The 21059-nt window shown below is 37.7% G+C and overlaps 2 protein-coding genes across 9 annotated transcripts in view; one reads left to right on the plus strand and one right to left on the minus strand.

Annotated features, from left to right (window-relative positions):
* atp2c1 (ATPase secretory pathway Ca2+ transporting 1) overlaps positions 1 to 21059 on the plus strand; it is a 116214-nt gene that overhangs the window by 81223 nt on the left and 13932 nt on the right. For all 7 annotated transcript variants that reach the window (XM_069911029.1, XM_069911046.1, XM_069911025.1 and 4 more), the window contains 3 exons: positions 5133 to 5289; positions 13269 to 13439; positions 18911 to 19008. In XM_069911029.1, the coding sequence (XP_069767130.1) occupies positions 5133 to 5289; positions 13269 to 13439; positions 18911 to 19008 (426 nt within the window). The remainder of the gene's footprint in view (positions 1 to 5132; positions 5290 to 13268; positions 13440 to 18910; positions 19009 to 21059) is intronic.
* The window catches only part of aste1b (asteroid homolog 1b), a 67054-nt gene continuing 52021 nt past the window's right edge, over positions 6027 to 21059 (minus strand). For both annotated transcript variants that reach the window (XM_069911110.1, XM_069911089.1), the window contains exon 4: positions 6027 to 6329. In XM_069911110.1, coding sequence (XP_069767211.1) covers positions 6216 to 6329 — 114 coding nt within the window. In that variant the 3' untranslated portion in view covers positions 6027 to 6215. The remainder of the gene's footprint in view (positions 6330 to 21059) is intronic.

A 21059-nucleotide genomic window follows, 5' to 3' on the forward strand; every position in this document is an offset into this window, starting at 1 on the left:
CATCCACCATCACTCCCTAGCTTTTTCCACATAGCCAATGTCAAATCCATTTTACGACTTCACCATGAATACCTCGCGTTTTAACCTTCCTGACTAACCTCCCATGTGGGACCTTGTCAAAGGCCTTACTGAAGTCCATGACAAAATCCACAGCCTTTCCTTCTACAACTTTCCTGGTAACCTCAATAAACTATAAGCTTGGTTAAAAATGACCTAGCATGCACAAATCCACATTGACTATGCTTAATCAGTCCATGTCTATCCAAATACTTGTATATCTAATCTCTGAGAACACCTTTTAAAAATATACCTACTACTGACATCAGGCTCACTGGTCTATAATTTCCAGAGTTAATTTTGGAGACTTTTTTTAAATGACACTAAAGACATTTTAAATATTTCTGCTAAAGTCTCTGCAATTTCTACACCAGACTCCCTCAAGGTCTGAGGGAATATCATGTCATTCCCTGGGGATGTATCCACCCTTATTTGCTTTAAGACAGAGAGCACGTCTGTGACAGTTATCTCTCATTGTCAAGTCAGAAAATACACAGAACCACAGAGCATAGAATAGAGGTTTATTAAATTACGCTAGTGGGAGTGAGAAATACTAAATCAGGTAGACAGTGTCACTGTTGTCAATATCGACCCTCACTCAAAGATCAATGATTTGGTACAGCATATTTCTCACAAGTTATTAAACAAGTTTCTTTGAATTTGTTTGAGGTAGATTGTTCCAGTTCCTTATTAGCATTTGTCATTGTGATTCTTTCTTAAGAAATGTAAATTACTGATAAACAGTTAGACACAATTAATAGTTGTGTTTAAATGTCTTTACCCATTTGAGGTAACGTTTCAAGTGTTTGTCTCCAATATATCAAACATCAGTGTTCTGTATAAATTTGGTTTCGACCCAATTATCCAATGCTAATTATTAGTCTGAAGAGTATTTTTAAAATTTTATTTAATATAAAACCATATATCACAATATTTCAAACAATATAAATATATGTGGTATTTTATATTTAAAAAGGGAGGTGGGGGGAAAAGCAAAAAGAACATCCCCTAAATCCCCCACCCCCAACCCTCTACAAACAAGAAAAAGAAAAAGGACAAAAAAACCACAACAGGAGCACTTCACTTTCCAATACTTTTAAACTTGTATATATTCATAGTCACCAGTAGGAAAAAGGGAATGTTTGAGATTCATTTAAATTTTAATACCAACAGTTTGTAAATTTGGGCTCCAGATTTCACAAAATGTATATTTATCTCTTAAATTGTAAGTAATTTTCTCAAGTAGAATACAACTCCAAACGTCTGTATGCCATCTATCCATTCCCAAATAAATATCCAACTTCCAAGATATAGTAATACATTTTCTAGCTATTACCAAAGTAATTTGAACAAATTTTACTTGATACTTATTCAATTTTAATTTAGGTTAGAGGAATTAAACATATCCCAGTAAAAATAACATTGGATCCTGTGGAAATTTAACTTCAGTTATTCATTCTAATAAATTACCCAAATCATGCCAAAAAGTTTTAATTGTGAAACACTGCCAAATCAAATGCAAAAAACTACCATCTTCTTGTCTACATCTAAAACATAAATCTGAAAATATATAATTTATATTATAACTTTTGTGGTGTTAAATATAACTGATGAATAAAATTATATTGAACTAACCAAAATCTTACACTGTACTTTCCATACTCTACATAACTGAATCCATCTACATGCATCTATTTGCTTATTTAAATCTACCTCCCATTTATGTCTTGATTTATGAACTCCCTCTGTCCTTCTTTGGTAATAATTTATACCGCTCTGAAATAAATTTCTTTACATCCCTATTACTTAATAATAATAGTGGGTATTAAGATAAAGCAAGAAGAATAAAAAAATAATTTTTTTGCAGATGATGTTTTGATTTATTTAACAGATCCTTTAAATTCTTTGCAACAAAATTAGAATAAAATATGGAGACATATCAGGATATAAAATAAATTGGGAGAAGTATGAGATTATGTCATTAATTAATGGAGATTATCAGAAATGTAAGGAAGTAATTAAATCTAGATGGCCAGATAGTGGAATAAAATATATAGGTATTCGTGTTCTATCAAATTTGACAAAAAAAATAATAAATTATTTATTTTTTATTAAAGAAAACTAAAAGATTTGAAAAAATGGAATACATTACATATTACTTTGATAGTTAGAGTAAATTGTGTTAAGATTAATGCTTTTCCTCGAATTCAATATTCATTTCAATCGATTCCAATTTCAATTCCTCAAAAATTTTTAAGGAACTATATGTTTGTGTTAGAAAATTTTTATGGAAAGGAAAAATGGCGAGGGTTTCTTTGGAGAAATTAACATGGAAATATGATTTAGGAGTTTACAGCTCCCAATTTTCTGAATTATTATAAAGCAGCATAGTTGAGATTTATTAATGTAATGTATGGGTTAAATAATGTTCCAGCATATATATAACTTGATAAAAGAGGAGAATCTGATCCACAACATTTTATTTATAAATGGAATCCAAGATTGCTAATTGCATATAAAGAAACATCCATGATGAAATATTTAATTGAACTTTGGAATAAAATTGATAAAGAGATTAGAGGAAGAGGTTTAATGTCTGGAAGAACACCTTTATTTCAAAATACTTTTTCCATTTTTTATGGAAAATATTTTTTTTAAATTTGGCAAAGTTGTGATATTAAGAAAATTAATGATTATTTTGAAGCTGGGAAATTTATTTATTTTAGTAGAATGAAGGAAGAATTTAACATATTGTAAAATACAAAATTTTGTTATTATCAAGTTAAGAGATTTCTTTGTGAAATTTTTTGGTTGAGATTTAGTATTAGTCAGAAGAGTTAATTAAAAATCTTCAACACACACACTCAAAGCAAAGGAAGCTTCTCTTCAGTGTCTGACTTAGCTGTGTGATGTTTTTGCAATTTTTATGGTAGTAAATTCTGATAGATCGCTTATCAGTGAGCTATTTACATGAATGGATTCAAGTTTTAACAAATCACTTATTAGTGAGCCATTTACATGAATAGGTACGTCCTGACAAACAGCTTCCCAATATGCAATTGGAAATAGACTTATTCATACAAATGCTAATGTAACTGACTAAAAAGGCTAACAAATCTCAGCTCAGTAAACATGAATTGCAGTTTGTTTCTGTTGTTTGTAAGAAATCCAGTATTAATCCAGATAAATCAATGGTTTCTTTCCTTAATAATTTTGTTTCTGGATGACTTAAAAATAAAATGTTTTACACCTCCTCCTCTATTCTGTATAGAGTCCATGACCTTACTGCTTGTTTTCCTAACTTCCCTTGACTTTGCACCAGTCTCCTGAGTAAATACTGATGCAAAAAACCATTTAGATCTTCTCCATCTTTTCTGACTCCATATGTAACCGACCGTTCTGATCTTCAAGGAGACCAATTTTGTCCCAATTTTGCTCTAAATATATCTGTAGAAAACCTCAGGATTTTCCTTCATATTATCTGCCAAAGCAACCTCGTGTCTTCCTTTAGCCTTCTTGAATTCTTTCTTATATTTTTTTATATTCCTCAAGTACCTTATTTGTTCCATATTTCCTATACCTGCTATACACCTCTCTCTTTTGTACCAGATCCCCAATATCCCTCATAAACCAAAGTTCCCTTTGCCTGCTAACTTTTGCCTTTAATCCTGACAGGAACAAACAAATTCTGTACTTCCACTTACCTAGCACATCCTTGCCAAAAAAAAAATCTCAATCCATGCATTCTAGATCCTTTTTCATTTCCTCAAAATTGACCTGTCTCCAGTTTAGAGGCCCACACCGATCCTTCATAATTAAATTGAAACTAATGGAATTATGATCAATGGACCCAAACTGTTCCCCTACACATACTTCAGTCACCTATCTTGTTTCCTAATAGAAGATTCAGTATTGCACTCTCTCTAGTTGGTAACTCTATATATTGATTCAGAAAACTTTACTGAACACATTTGACAAAATCCAAGTCATCCAGGCCTTTTACAGTAGGGGAGTCCCTGTCAATATGTGGAAAGTTTAAAAATCTCCTACGATCACAAACGTATGTTTCCTGCAGCTATTTGCTGTCTCCAATTCTTGTTGAACTTTGGGTGGTCTATATTACAACCCCATGACTGTGGTCATACCTTTCCTGTTCCTCATATCCACTCATATAGCCTCAGGAGATGAGCCCTCTGCTCTGTCCTACCTGAGGACAGCTGTGATTTTTCCCTGATGAGCAATGCCACTCCTCCTGCTTGCATCTCCCCATTCTATTGCATCTGAAACAATGTTCTAGAGCACTTCCCAGGATCCCATTATTAAATGTGCAAATTGTATGTGGTTTAATTTCCCAGAATGCATCAATTCTCACTTGTTCAATTTAAATTTCACCTGCTGTTCCTTTGCTCACTTTCTAATTTGATGGGGCAACATGGTTGGTGTAGTGGTTAACGCAGTGCCTTTACAGCACCAGCGATCAGGACTGGGGTGAGAATACTATGCTGTCTAAGGAGTTTGTACTTTCTCCCTGAGTCTGTATGGATTTTCCCCAGAGGCTATGGTGAAAACATACTGGGGGTGTAGGTTAATTGAGTGTAAATTGGGCGGCACAGACACATGGGCCGAAATGGCCTGTTACCGTGCTGTATATCTAAATAAATCTTATGACCTTAGCCAAAATTCTTCCATGTCCATCACTTGCAAACTTACCAATCATGCCACTTTCTTTTCATCCAAATTGTTACTCCACCAGCTAATTTTGTTTCCAATTGATTAGCTCACCCTGGATCCTATGTGATGTCACTTTCCAGACTAGCTTATCATGTGGAAGCTTTACTAAATTCCAGATGTATTATGTCAATGCCTTGCCCTCATCAATTCTCTTTGTCATCTCTTCAAAATAACAGTTTGTCCAAGCTGAAATATCTGGTTTGACTTCATTTTTTAATTTGAACTGATATCAAAGTCGATGATTCCCTTTGGCAGGAACGGTGAGAGACTTATTTCATAATGTCACTTGTTAATCATTTGCTAAATGAATAAATAGCTTTTTATTCATATTTCTTTCCCCATAGGATAAAGCAGAGATTTACTTTATGAAAGGAGCTTATGAACAAGTAATTCGATTTTGTTCGAGCTACTGTAGCCACTCTCAAATTCAGCCCCTTACTCAGCAACAGAAGGAGCTGTATCAGCAGGAAGAAACTTATATGGGTACCGCTGGACTTCGAGGTAATGCAAGTTATGTCTTTAAAGTATGAAACTGTATTAGGAATAACAAAAATTCTCCTTTCTGAAATGACAATCTCTCTTACACTCATTTGTTACAGACTTTACTTCAGCAATTTAAGATGAGAAAAAAAAACAGCTCTGTACTTTGTCATTCGTTTCCTCAAAGCATTTAGAATATATTTGAGGAGATTTACTGAGTAAAGTTGGGAAATAGGATGAGTTTAAAAAGTTTTCTGACACATTTCCCCAAGATCAGAAACTGCACACGTACCAAAATTATTTCCTTCATATTATCTGCCAAAGCAACCTCGTGTCTTCCTTTAGCCTTCTTGAATTCTTTCTTATATTTTTTTATACTCCTCAAGTACCTTATTTGTTCCATATTTCCTATACCTGCTATACACCTCTCTCTTTTGTAATTAATTTTTTACCATTTGACATGAGCTTGCATTAAATGTGATTGTGTGTGTGTGTGTGTGTGTGTGTGTGTGTGTGCTTGAAATGTCTTGTTAACAATATTCAATATGGAAAAACAAAATTTGGAAATTCAGACTACATGATTCCAAAGTGAAAAATTGGACCCAAGTTTATACAGTTATAGAATGATACATTTCAAGTACATCTTGTGAGAATCTTCTTTCTAAAATAAAAAGATAAATGGTAGATTTAGAGATACTTGACATTTATGATATTGTAGCCACGCGCTACTCAAAGTAAAGACACACACACGAATGTAGTCAGGTATAGCTCTACTTTATTGGGGCCGTTTGCCCCTGTTTACTAACAGCACTGCTCGCCTAACAATAGCAGGTCTCCCGCACATGGGTACATTCTTACATGACAATGCTTCTTCCCTGTGCGCTTGTCTCTCTCTGTGGCTGTGTGCAGGGCCAGCGCCATATTGGGGAGCTGGCCCCTATGCTGCCTTAGCCTCCCGACCGCTGGTTCGCTTGTTGGGGCCAATGCCGCTGCGCAATCTGCTGGCCCCTGGTTGCTCTCGTCGCCTGGAGTGCTGGTCCAATTGCCGCAGCAGCATGCCACTACAATATAAGAAATAAGTGGATTTAAAAAACAGTTTTGCCAAAGTATTAATGGTATTATCTAGATTTGATTACTTTCTCTTCAAATAGCAGATTAAACAAATAATTTAGTATTTTTTAATTAAATGTTATTTATTTATTTAAAGAATCATTAATAGTAATACAAAATACATTCCATAAAGAGAATTTTATATGAATATATATATTTTTTTAAATTAAAAAAACAAAAAGAAAGAAAAAAAAAATCAAATCCCCGTATCCCCCCCCACCCCATCAGCCAGCTCTCTTAAGGAGAGCTAAAAGTATATAATAAATCAAAATATATCTAAATGCATATATTCCAAATATTTTAACCACCTAGTAACAAAAAAAGAATAATTGTCGTGCAGATTATATGTAGCTTTTTCCATAATAATGCAAGCTTTCAATTCATTATGCTATCGCATTATATTAATCACTATATTATCTTTCCATGTACTTGCTACATATTTTCGAGCTACAGACAATGCTAAATATATAAATGCAATTTGAAATTTATCCAATCCTAATCCAGTTAAAGGAATCATATAACCCTTTAAAAATAATAGATGCATCTAATGGTAACTTAAAATGATATAATTTTTCCAAAATTAACTTAATTTAATCTCAGAATGGTTGTACATGCACACAAGACCAAAGAGCATTTAAAAAGTTCTAGTACATACACCACATCTAAAACAAGAATCTGAATTACTAAAACCATATTTTTAAAATTTTTCTGGGGTTTAATACAACTGATGTAGAAAATTATAATTAACCATTCCATATTGCACATTCTTCAATCTAGTAACACTATCACGACACATATCCATCCAATAATCTTCAGGAAAAACAAAAGCTAAATCATTTTCCCATTTAAGCTTAGACTTCTCCCATTCCAGCTTATCCATATTGTCTTGTAATACTTGGTACATAACAGAAATATAACCCCTTTTTGGTATAGAAGAAATCAAAGATTCAAATTCCATCAATACAGGTAAAATCATCTCTCTACCATACATATTTTTCACCAAAGATCGAAGTTGATAATAAACAAATAAAGAATTTTCAGCAATATCAAAACGCTCTTTCAATTGATTGAAAGAAAGAAACTGTCCTTCTACAAAACAACCCTGTAATGTTTTTATACCCTTAGAATCCCAACTCTTTAAATGACTATAATTTTGTATTCTTGAAAGTTTTTGAGTCCATGGTGGTGTCAGTTTTCTTTTAATCACTGCTCTGATGTAAAGGATAAAATCTTCCATTTAAGATGGAATATAATCTTTATCAGACGACACTGTTCTCAATCAAATCTGATTTGTTGGCACAAAATATTTTTCTAAAACATTGATGAACCATAGTTTTAAGAATTGTAAACATTTCTTTAGATGTCTTTCCAGAAACTGTCATGATCCTTGCTCTTCAACAATGCTAAACCTTGTCTTTAAGATTGGGACCATCAATTCTATTGTCTGTGCTTTTTCTTCCCCCTGCCCCCTCACCTCACCCAAATCTTTACTCCTCAAACTAAGCCTTTCGTATTTAACATTGAATAATATCTCTTTATCAAAGCTGTTCTTTCTCCTCCTCCATCCTACTTGATATCACTGCTTTTTAATAATCAAAGTGATTTAACCTCCTGCCCCCTTTACCATGATGGTGCGTTCTTTGGGGATATATTTTCAGGTGCCTGATCTTCCATGTTAGATGCTGAGTTTGTAGGGGATCATTTGAAATCTTGAGGTCAGTAGCCATATTCTGCCTATGTCATCAAATGAGAGTATTCCAGAGCCTTTTGGGCCATCTACTACCTCTGAATTTTAGGTCTGTTTGTTAACAGTTATGAATGAGTCACAGTTGCAAGTGAAACCATAATATTTATCTCCACTATCAACCACACATTTTACGCTATTTCTGACCCCAGCCAACTACTGTCTGAGGTTGAAACACACTGTCCGCAAAGTTTTATCCTATTTGACTCTGAGGTGAGTTTTCAATGCTATATCTTTTCCATCACAGAGGTAGTCTACTTCCACTTTCATAGCCTCACCTATTCCTGTCTCAAGCCATTTGTGGCTGAAACCCAAGTTTGTCATCTGTTGAAATACTTGATGACTTCCCATTCTGAAAAGGCTCCAATTGTTCATAAATGAAGCCTGTAATCTATTTGCACCAAGTCGTATTTAGCCATCACAACTATCTTTGCTCATTTGCAAACACTGATTATGCTGAGCTGGCACAGTTCTGAAGAACATAGATGATAGACTGGGTCTTTAGCTGATGGTGAGAGAACCAACATTAGCTTGTTCTTTGTCATTCTGTCTGTTAAAGATGTAGCTATTTAATCACCATGGATTGATGGACAGTGGTTGCAGGTGAACAGTTCCAACTTTATACTGAGCACACACACCACACAATCTGTAACCTCTTGGGCTTGACAGATTTTTTCCTCCTCCATTACATTCAACCAATCAGATCAATCTTGGGTTGGTGATAAGTACAGAATGCCTTGCTAGAGCATCACCATTTTAAAAAGAAATAGGTGCTGCATAACAGGACCATGTGTGACAGACAAATACATAATAGAACAGATAATCCAATAGATCAAATCTAAGGTTTGCATTCGAGCTATATCTAGTTGTGAATGATAGTGGCCAATTGAACAGCTAACAGGAAGTGAATGTCCCAAGAACATCACTGCCCTCAAAAATGGTAGTGCTCAGCATGTGAATTAAAGATGAAATTGACATATTCATAGCTGTGTTAAGCTATGACCTAAGATCTCAACTTTCACAGAAGCTGTTTTTAGCCATCTTGTTTGACACCAGTGGAATGCACAAAAGTGATGGAGAAACTTAGCAGGTAATGAAGCATCTATAGGAGGTAAAGTATAACCAACATTTCGGGCCTGAGCCCTTGGACAAGTTATGAACAGAAAGCAGGTATATGCCTGAATAAAAAGGTGGGGAGAAGTGGGTGGAGAAGAGGAGGAAGGAAGGGGCAGGGGGAGAAGCACAGGCTAACAGGTAAGAGATTAGAGGTGGATATTTGTGGGAAGGCAGGAGAAAAAGGCTGAGGTGATGGAGGATGAGGGTAGCTCTCTGGAGAGAAAAGGAGGTATGGATCTGGAGGAAAGGAGACAGAGACTCTGGATGGAATTTAAGTGAAACTGGAGAAATTGATCTTAATGCCATATGGTTGAATAGTTCTCAGAGGGAATATAGTCTTATCTCAACTTTGGTTCAGTCTCAATTTGTGATACTCACATGCCCTCCGTCATTTCAAGCACTTTCACTTCCCTGGACTTATCCGCCTCATTTTCACTATACACCTCCAACCCAATACCATCAGACACAATCCCCTTCATTTATTTCACAATAATAGACCCAACTAATATCTACTACCACCCTCTGCTGCCTTGCAGAACTTGTTCGCACCCTCATTAACTTCTCCTTTGGCTTACCCCATGTCCTCCAAATAATAGGGCTAGGCAATGTGGAGCAATGTAACAAGCCTACTGAGGCAAGGCTCCTCAACTCTTCCTCCACTATAATGACTGTATTGGGGCTGCCTCCTGCAAATCAACAATCCACTTTGCTCCTAACTTTCACCTCGACCTCAAATTCACTTGGTCCATCTCTGTCAACATTCCCCTTTCTCAATATTCTGTCTCCATCTCAGGAGACGAACATTCTACAGATGTTTTCTACAAATTCACCAACTTCCAGTTACCTCATCTGCACCTCCTTACATCCTGTTCCCTGCAAGGATTCTATTTCCCTCTCTCAATTACTCGCCCCTGTTACGTCTGATCTCAGGATGAGGGCTGCTATTCCAGAACATGAGAGATGTCCTCCTTCAAAAAATGTTGCTGTTTCTCAAGTACTGCCATCAACTCAGCCCTTGCCCACACCTCCATCACTTGAACATTTGCCATGGACCCCTCTGCCCCGATTCACGTCAAGGACATGATTCTCTCATCTTTGCCTCCCACCCCACAAATCTCCACATCCAATATGTTATCCTCCATAATTTCCACCACCTCAAATGTGATCTCACCATCAGACAGGTCTCTCCCCTCCCCTCTCACTCCTCCACATCTCTTCCCACTAATCATCAACTCCTTGGTACCAACTCTGAGAGAGCAAAAAAAATGTGACCCTTGTCCCCTCAACTCTCCCTCACCACCATTTGGAGCCCCAAACGCTCTTTCTAAATGAAGCAACACTTCACATAAATCTGTAGGGATCATCTGTAGGAATCTGTAGAGCATCTGGTCCTCCCATTGTGGCCACTTCTGTCAGAGAGTAGACATATTTGAGCACCCTTCTCTGTTCACTGCAATAACAGGGATCTTCCAGTGGCCAACTATTTCAATCCACACACTGACATGTCAATCCATGGCCTTATACACTGTCAAACAGAGGTTGCCTGCAAGTTGTAGGAACAACACCTAATATTCCATCTGAGCCCTCCCCAACCAGATGGCATTAACATCTACTTCTCCAGTTTCTGTTAAACCCCACCCTGTCTCTCTTTCCCCATTCCTCTGTCTCCTTTCTTCCCGCTCCCCACCCCCTTTCAGTCCCTCTACATTCAGAGAGGACCTCTTTCTCTCTTTTTAGCTTTTTTTCTCTTCTATGCTTCCACCTATATCCACTGATGACCTGTTAACCTAAGTTCCTTCCTCTCCCCACCCTCCACCTTTTTATTCAGCGCCTGCCTGCTTTTATTCCTCATAGTTTTACAAAGGACACATGCCTGAAACGTTGGTTAATCTTTACTTCCGATAGATGCTGTGTGACCTGCTGAATTTGCCCAATGCTTTTACATATTACTGCATAAACAGCGGCGTCAGCATTCTTTCCTGTGTGACTGCAGTACAGTGTGTGCAAAGGATATGGGATCATATTAACTTTCTGACTGTAGTACTGAAAATGTGCACCATAACCAGCTGTACCACTTGTCAAGATGTTCCAATATGGTTTCAACACGGTCATCTATTGAATAATGTAGAGAACTGCTATTCAATCACACAGCTTTCAGTCATCAGTAAAGATCTGTTGATTATGATATCAAGTTGGCCTTGCTTACCAATACTCAATTTGGGTTTGTCCTGGGCATCTCTAATCTTGACCTCTTCATCCCTTCCAACATGGACAAAATAATTACAGAGATCAAATCAGAGTGAATGCCTCTGAGATCAAGCCAATATTGAACCAAATGTATCCTTGGTGAACTTGAAATGAATAGCCATTGAATGAAAAGTATTGCAATGGGTTGAGGCTAACGTTGGGATGCACTCAAGTGATTTTTAAAAAATATCATGTTCCCCTGGAATATCTCATCATAAATAGTGAGCAGAGGAGAGTCCTGCAATAATGCAACAATATATTCATGATGATCAAAAAGGTGCTGACTTGAAAGAATGACTTTAGCTTCAATGTTGCTATATTATCATCAGCCAAAGCTTTTGGAGCAGAAGCCTACACCTAGCTAAGCATTGGCCAATTCCTGTGGTCTGTGTCATGGCAAGTCAGCTTATTGGCAGGTATTGAAGTACAAAAAAAATGGTTTGAACATTAAGAAAAATGGGTCAGTTATCCCTCTTGCAGTATTCATGCACTCTTTATAAATACAACATTTTTTGGTGTGTTTCATCAAAATTGGCTGAATTATGTCATTTCTGCTTCCAGATCAAAATTGAATTTGACTGTCTTTTGCATGATTGTGCCTCTTTCAAACATACTATTGATAAATTGGATATCATTTTTTGTGTTCATATTCCAATTAATAACTTAAATTGTTTGTGTCTCAAATGTATTATTAAAGTGTGTCATTTGCTGATTTTTGACCATTGTAACAAAAACAGCAAGTTCATCATGACATTGACATTTAATGAGGACAGAATCAATCAGGTTTTTTCACTCTCGTTGCTCTCTATTGACTCTTACTGAAATTGCCTGATTATTGGGTGTTGAGTTTTCACAAGTGTATGTGATTACTTGGGTGTGTTTAATTGGTTCATTAAACAATTGATTTTGGTAATCCTAAAGTCTGGGCTATGACTCTCAGTTTTAATCTAGTTTTTTTAGCCTCAAAATGGTGCGCCAGCCCGCAATTGCGGAGATTGGGCTAGCACATCGCGCGGCAGCGGACGCGGACAGAGATCGCTAAGGCGACTCCCAGGACAACAAACCGATAGGGGTAGAAGCTGGGGCAGCATCAGACCAACAGCCCTAAATGGCGTTGGTCAAGCTGCCCAACTAACTCAGCAGAAACAGGCTGGGGAAGAAGGGCATTCACATGTATGGATGTTCCCACCCGCTATTGTTATTCATATGGGTGACTCAATCAATCAGCAAAAATGGCAGGAACTTGACTTATAAAAGCAGACTTTCCAGCCCTAGTAAAGACTCTGGTCCTCATGTTGAAAAAACGGCAACTACATATTCCAAAGGTGATCAAAAGCTTAGAAGCAAGCCGAGCTCTCTTATACCTGTACCAATGTAGAAATTAAACATACCCGAGTAATCACAAACACATGTGAAGCCAAATGTCTCAAACATCATGATGCCCTGAAATGAGGGAACTATATATATAAAAAGTGCTGTAATTTCTACATGGTCAAACCAAAATGTACACAAATAACATTGAATAAAATCTGGAATGTGCATTTTAATCACACAAATTGTTTGATTACAAATTAAAAACTGTGGAACACAGGAGCAAATAAAGGAAAAAATAAGTGTTTTTGTCCCAAGCATTATGGAGGGCACTGCATGAAGATTTAAATGAGCTTATATTCCAATGGTTTATATTCAGACAAAGTATATAAACTTTGGAAATGTTCATATTAAAGATTTTGTGTAAATGGAGAAATGTGATAGATGACAAATGCTTAATACTTCTATCCAGTACTCGCTTTAGCTTCTGGACCTGAACTTGGACAACTCACATTCCTGGGACTCGTGGGAATGATTGATCCACCAAAGTCTGGTGTAAAGGAAGCTGTTGCCACACTGATTAATGCAGGGGTTGTAATCAAGATGATCACTGGGGATTCACAAGAGACTGCAGTTGCCATCGGTAAATACTGGCTCAGTTCTTGATTTAAAAATTATCGCTTGTACTTGTATTTGAAAAGGTACCCATTAACTCAATGATTACATTTTCCTGTTTGAGAGAAGTGCTATTCAGTAACCTGACTTTGAAGGGTGAAAAAAACATCTTAGTACAGAAGTTCAGGTGGCAAGGTAAGAAGTGAAAAATGTTCTTGATTACCTGAAGGAAAATAAAGATTTCTGTTAAAGAGAAAAAGGTTAAGGTATTAATGTGCAGGCAGCAGATAATGTGCATGTCCCTCCTTTCCCAGAAGTTCTGTGTCACTGTAAACTGCCACTCAGTGTGTATCATGCCTTCATTGCCTTCCTGATCCTGGACATTATTGAAATCATTGCCTCCCTCTTTTTCTACAAGGCGGTTAAGATCAAAAGACATAGAAGCAGAAATAGGTTATTGAGCCCATTGAGTCTGCCCTGCCATTTAATCATGATCTGATCCATTTTCCCCACTAAGCCCCACTGCGTGGCTTTTTCTCCATAACCTTTGATGCCCTGGCTAATCAAGAGCCTATCAATCTATACACCTAATGACCTGGCCTCCACAACTGCCTGTAGCAACAAATTCCACCGATTTACCACCCTCTTTTTAAAGAAATTCCTACACATTTCTGTTCTAATTGGACATACTTCAATCCTGAAGTTGTCCTCTTGACCTAGACTCTCCCACCATGGGAAACAACCTTACTACAGCTACTGTCCATGCCTTTCACAATTCAATGTTTCAATGAGATCCCCTCCTCGTTCTTCTAAATTCCAACGAGTGCAGGCCAAGCACTGTCAAACACACCTCATTGATGAACCTTTCATTCCCAGAATAATCCTTGTGAACCTTCTCTGAACCCTCTCCAATGTCAGCACATCCTTTCTTAAATGAGCCCAAAACTACTCACAGTACTCAGTGAGGTCTGTCCAGTGGCTTATAAAGCCTCAACATCATATCTTGTGTTCTATTCCTCTTGAAATAAACCATTTGCCTTCTTGACCACCAACTCAATATGGTTATCCTGCACAAAGGCTACCAGGACCCTTTGGGTATTTTCAATTTTCTCCTCATTTAGAAAATGATCTGCCCATTTATTGTTTTTACCAAAAATGCATGGCCATACACTTTCTGACATTGTACTTCATTTGTCACTTCTCTGCATGTTCTCCCAATCTGTTTAAGCCCTTCTGCAATCTCCCTGTTTCCTCAACATTAACTGATCCTCCAACTACCTTTGTATAATCTGCAAACGGCCACAAAGCCATTCATTCCATAATCTAAATCAATAATATGCAAAATAAAAAGAAGCAGCCTCAACCTCTCTGGAACACAACTTGCAACTGGCACCCAACCAGAATATGATCCCTGTATTCTGACTTTGATTTTCTGCTTCCTGCCAATCAGCCAATGCTCTATCCATGCTTGTATGTTTCTTGTTATACCATGGGCTCTTATCTTGTTAAGTAGCTTCTTGTGCGGCACCTTCTCAAGGGTCTTCTGAAAATTGAAATACAGGTACACAACATCCTCCTCATCTCCTTTATCTCGCCTACTCAAAGAATTCTGAGAGGTTTGTTAAGCAAGAATTTCCCTTAAGGAAACTATACTGGCTTTGGCTTATCTTGTGCCTCCAAGTTCTATGAAAACTTATCCTTGAAAATTGACTCCAACATCTTCCCACCACTGATGTCAGGCCATTTGTAATCTTCCATGATTGATTCCTGAAAGATTATTATCAATGCCTCCACAATCTCTACCCCTACTTCTTTCAGAACCTGAGGTCTAGGAGACTTATCTGCCCTTTTTGAGCACCTTTCCCTTGAAATAGTAATTGCACTCACTTCCCTTCCCTGTTACCCTTTGACATCTGGCAAATAGTGAAGGCTAATGCAAAATACTCATTTAGTTCCTCTGCCATCCCCTTGTCTTCCATAATTATTTCTCCAGGATCATTTTTAATTGTCCTATATCTACCCTTACCTCCTTTTTACTCTTTATATAAATGAAGCTTTTTTTTTACCCTTTTTGATAATATTTAACCTTTTCCATCCATATGAGTTTTTTGTTACCTTTTGCAAGTTTTTAAAAAAAACTTACCAATCCTCTACCTTCCCACTAATTTTTGCTTCCTTCATTGTTTTTAACCTTGGATTTGACTTCCCTTGTCAGCCACAGTTGTGACATATTTCCACTTTTTGGCATGTATTTATCCTGCACCTTCCTCATTTCTTGCAGAAACTCCATCCATTGCTGCTCTGCCATCTTCCCTACTAGTGCCCCCTTCCAACCTACTTTTGCCAGTTCCTCTCTCATGCCACTGTAATTCCCTTTACTTCACTGAAATGCCACCACATCTCATTTAGAGTTCTCCTTGTTTAATCTTAGTCCTATTGTGATCACTGCCGCCTAATGGTCCCTTTACTCTACGCTCTCTAATCACTTCCGGTGCATTTCACACCATCCAATCAATGTAACCAATTCTGCAATGGGTTCATCAACAAGCTTCTCTAAAAAGCCATTTTGTAGACTTTCCACAAATTCTCCCTCTTGAGATCCAGTCCCAAGGTGCTTTTCCCAATCTACACGCATGTTAAGATCGCCCGTGTCTACCATAACATTGCCCTTTAGACATGCCTTTTCTATTTGCTGCTGTAATTTGTTGTCCGCATCCTGGCTGCTGTTTGGAGGTCTGTATAAAACTGTCCTTTTACCTTTGTCATTGCTTAACTCAATTCACAATGATTCTATGTCTTCTGACCCTATGTCACCTCTTTCTCATTCAAGTTTATTATCGTCATGTACAAGCCAACAAAACAGTGCTCGGTCAAAACACGCATAAATTCAAGGAATATATATTCAGCATTCTCACTGCCTGTGGAAAGAAACAGTTTCTTAGCTTGGTGATGCTGGTTCTGATACTCAGAAATCTCTTTCCTGACAGGAGTAACTGAAAGATGCTGTGGACAGGGTAATTGGGGTCCTTGATGATTTTGCACACCCGTTTCAGTCAACAATTCCAGTAGATCTCGATGGTGGGGGTGTGGGGGAATACCTTAATGTTTGTCACTGCCGCTCTTATGGTCCTGTGCATTGACCTTCAATCCAATTTTCTATATCGATCATACCACGCTGTGATGCAGCTGGCCAGGATGCTCATGATAGAGTTGCACCTTCCTGACAAGTGAGATGTTGTGTCCACGATAGGTCATCCCCTTCAGCAATATCTAAAGGGCTATTCTTGTTGCTATGGGGAATAGCCACAGGTACCCTGCACTGCCTGACTGTACCTTTTCTCTACTGACAGCTACCTTCCATCATTGTGATTGTGTCCCTTTAACTCCTGTCTATGATCCCTTCAGCCTGTCAAATAATCCGGAGTTCATCCAACTCCACCTCCAATTCCCTAACATGGTTTGTAAAGAATTGTGGAGCTGCAGTTGGATGTATGTCTCACAGATGAAGTTGTCAGGGCTATTTTTGGCTTTCCTGACTATCCACATCCTGCAAGAGGAGCAAGTCCCTGCCCTGGCTGCCATTCCCACTGTCCACAAAAATAGAAAAAAAGTTAGAAAAACCTGTCCTTACCTGTGCCTCTTTGTAGAATCCTTTTGTTCATTACCTCAACTCCTACACCACTACCTCAGCCTCTGCTTGCTTGAGATTCCCTTCTTTTTATTGGCTATTGCCAATTAACCAATGGAGAGATTTAAACAAACACTTCCCTTTCCCAGTGCTTTTAAAACTCTCCTCCTATCGTTCACAGGCCCTGACAAGATTTAAACAAGAACCTGCCTTTAAATCTTTCATCTGTAAAACTGATAATTTGCTATCCTCAGTTCAGAAATCCTAATAATTGACCATCAATTATCACAAAATGTACACAAAATATTTGAACATTTGTATTAGAAGGTAACTTTCTAATTGTGTTTCAGACTGTAATATCTCCAATTACAGGCCAGTCAAGTGCCATACACAGAATCAGAGCTTTATCTTTGCATAAAATCAAAATCTACATTGATCCATTGCATTGTGAAACAATAAGACCTGGTTAAATTCAATAAATTTATTTGTAATTTATCAAATCTTCTTCATAAATCCCATTCATAACATTTTCCTGAAGTTAAGAATTCTCCAGCTTTAGATTTTACATGGCATTGTTTACAGAGTGAAGGGTTATCAAGAGCAGTCGAGTGAATAAATACTTGTCACCTCTACTGTCTGCAGAATGAACTGTTACATGCTACTGGTTTTACAATTGTGACATTTTTTCAGGTTACTGACAGCATTACAATATTTTGACTACAATCTCAGTGCATCCCGTGGGATTGAAATGATGTATTGTCAGTTGATATAAAATAGGGCTGAGGGTTTTATAGTGTATAGTACCATTGAGTTTATGTTAGGAGATGGTAAACCAAAGCCTGAACTAATAGTTCTATATGTTTAAGTTCAAGTTCAATATTGTGGTCACATGTATCAAAAATGCAGAAAAATGGTGGTGCTGCTGGAGTTTCTGTCATGGCAATACTGATGCTGGTGCAGACCTGGGGAGAGCAGGGAGTGGATACACAACTCTTCCACGTGGGGTCCTATGGGTCGGTCCTAATGCCAAAAGCTCTATACAGTCTTCAAACAGCCTGTTAATGGAACTGACAGTATTTTGTTTAAAATACTGTCTCTGCAGGGTTTGGGACCAAAATGGCAGCACCTGTGTTCAGCAATGGGTTTGTAGACTCCATGGGACCAGTGGACTAGTGCAGAGTACCTGTATCAGGGAGAAAGGGAAGCAGAAGGGATTACCCTAAGGACAGTGATCACGGTGTGGAGGACCAGTGAGGGGCTCTGCGGCTGAAGGACACACACAGGCAGTGAGCTGTTGGCGACTTAAGGTCGAAGGACTTGCCCAGGCCACGGACTGCTGAAGGCTGCTCATGGGAGCTAGGTGTCAAGGCTGGGATTCGTGAGTGTGCTGAGGGCAATGAGGGATCCTGAAGGGCCCTGGGGCACTGAAGGGTTCCTCATCATTGGGTTTGGATCTGGGCTCAGGTTGCTAAGGATTTGAACTGAACTGGAGTCTTGTGCGGCTGCAGGAGCATTGGAGGTGAATCCACGAACATTTGGTAACTCTGGGGGAACTCTCTTTGCTTCTCCTTCTGTGACTGTGTATGGTGCCGGGCGAATCTTTGCCTGCCTTATGTTGGTCCACATGATTTTAAAAAATCTTTTAAAACATTTATGGGTAGAAGATCATCATTCAGAAAATTATAATCATTAAAATATTTTCAGTTTTGTGAACAATAAATGATAACAAATATATTGCTGTAGCTTGGGCTCAAGTACAAAATCATTTGGAATACTTTTGGATAGATAGAAATGTATTTGTGCCTTCTGATGGAAAATTTGATGGAAATATAACCATTTTCTTTTACAAAATGTATTTTATTTGTATGCAGCCACCCGCATGGGGTTGTATTCCAAAGGATCCCAAACACTCTCTGGAGAAGAACTCGATTCACTCGATGTTCAACAGCTTTCACAAATAGTACCAAAGGTATGTTGCATTGTGTGGATAGGTATTGAATTGAGACTTTGGAATCAAAGAAACATTTGTTGTGAAATTACAAGTTCACAACAGAACTAGGACTACATCTCAGCAGTTTAAACTGTGTGGTATGTGGTTCAGACTCAAAATGACTTCAGCCTCAGAACATTTACAAACTTGTGTGGAATCATCCCAAAACTGAATCATTAGTCAAATATTGCCAATAGCCTAAAGACAACAGTTTGAAAATAAGGATTACACTTCAGTAAACAGTGGTGGATGTATTCAGTGGTCCTGTGAAAAATGAAAGACTTTTAAGATCAATGGTCTTTCTTTGAAGTGAAACACTTCATTCACAGAAGTTGTCTGACCTTCTGAATATTTTCTGGTTTTATTTCACATTTCCAGCATTCTGGTATTTTTTCTTTATGTACACTTGGGAAAGTTTCATGTTTCTTTTCTGGACTAATGTAAGTCCACTAAATCATTGGATAATTAAAGCAAATATGTAAGCTATTTACCCAGAATAATTATGAATACAGTAAGCAACCAGTGCAAGTGTCAGAACTGAGGTCTTCGGTCACTTAAATGCAACAAGCCAAAATTTGACATCTAAAATCACTTATCTAAGTGATGCTTGAACTTCACGTAATGCAAAAATGTATTTTTTTAAAGTAACTAATTGCTGCCAGTGTTTTACTCTAAATCAGAGAAACTGATAAAATGTGGCCTTTTTAAATGTTACATTTTTTACAATAATCCAAAGTACAATCTTTACATTGTTGACTTTGTTGAAACCCATGAAGCAGAGCTCTGCTCATGCATTTAATCATATCTGAAGAAATCTGTTACACTCATACACAAGTAGGTACGATCATGTAGTTTTATAATTGTTTCATCAAGTTAAATTACATGATAAATGAACCAAATATGTGTCTGGCACCATGACATATTGCCATTAAAGCTGCAGAATTGTTGCGCAAACAGCCTTTGAATTACATGAGAGAGAAAGAAACTCACTCTTGGTACATCTTGTCTATATTTGACTCAAGTCCTCAACAATGGGACTGATTCTGAAGCAGCTTGTTTAAGCCTCTCAATTGTAAAATAATTGGTACCCAAGAAGGAAAATTCAGATTATTATTTAAAATGGAAGTGATTGCAGCATGCTGCCATGCAGAGGGACTTGGGAATGCTTGTGCGTGAATTGCAAAAGGTTGGTCTGCAGGTGCAGCAGGCTATCAAGAAGGCAGATGGAATGTTGGCCTTCATTGATAGAAGGATTGAATTTAGGAGCAGGGAGGTTACGCTAGAACTGTACGAGGTACTGGTGAAGCCACATCTGGATTACTCTGTACAATTCAGATCTCCTTACTTGAGGAAGGATGGCTTTGAAGGTGGTGTCGAGGAGGTTCACCGGTTTGATTCCAAAGACAAGGGGGTTAGCTTATGAGGAGAGATTGAGCCGTCTGGATCTGTACTCACTGGAATTTAGAAGAATAAGAGGGGATATTTTAGAAACATAAAATAATGAAAAGACTGAGGTAGGTAAATTGTTTCCATGATGGGGGAAATGAAAACTAGGAGACATAGCCTCAAGATTCAGGAACTGCTTTTTCCAGAGGGTGGTGAATCTATGGAATTATCTGCCCATTAAAGCAGTAAATATATTTAAAGCAAGGTTGGATAGATTTTTACAAAGTAGGGTCATTAAGGAATATGGGGAAAAGGCAATTAAGTGGAGATGAGCCTATCATCAGATCAGCCATGATTTTGAATGGCGGAGCAGGCTCAACGGGTAAGACGGCCTACTCCTGCTCCTATTTGTTGTGTTCTAAAACAATATCAGGGCAGCTGGGCATGGCTAATGAATGCAGTATTGTCCAAGGACACATCACAGTACAGTTCTAAACTAGTACATTATCAATTTAATTCACTGAATGGTGACAACAAAAATAAATTAAAAGCCAATCAATCCTTTTCTGTACTAAAACAAAACTCCAGATAGTCACATGGGTGAATCGGTGCCCCAGAGGATGAAGTTCAGTGAGTGGAAAATT

Source organism: Narcine bancroftii, chromosome 1 (assembly GCF_036971445.1).
Source record: "Narcine bancroftii isolate sNarBan1 chromosome 1, sNarBan1.hap1, whole genome shotgun sequence".
Lineage (NCBI taxonomy): Eukaryota > Metazoa > Chordata > Chondrichthyes > Torpediniformes > Narcinidae > Narcine > Narcine bancroftii.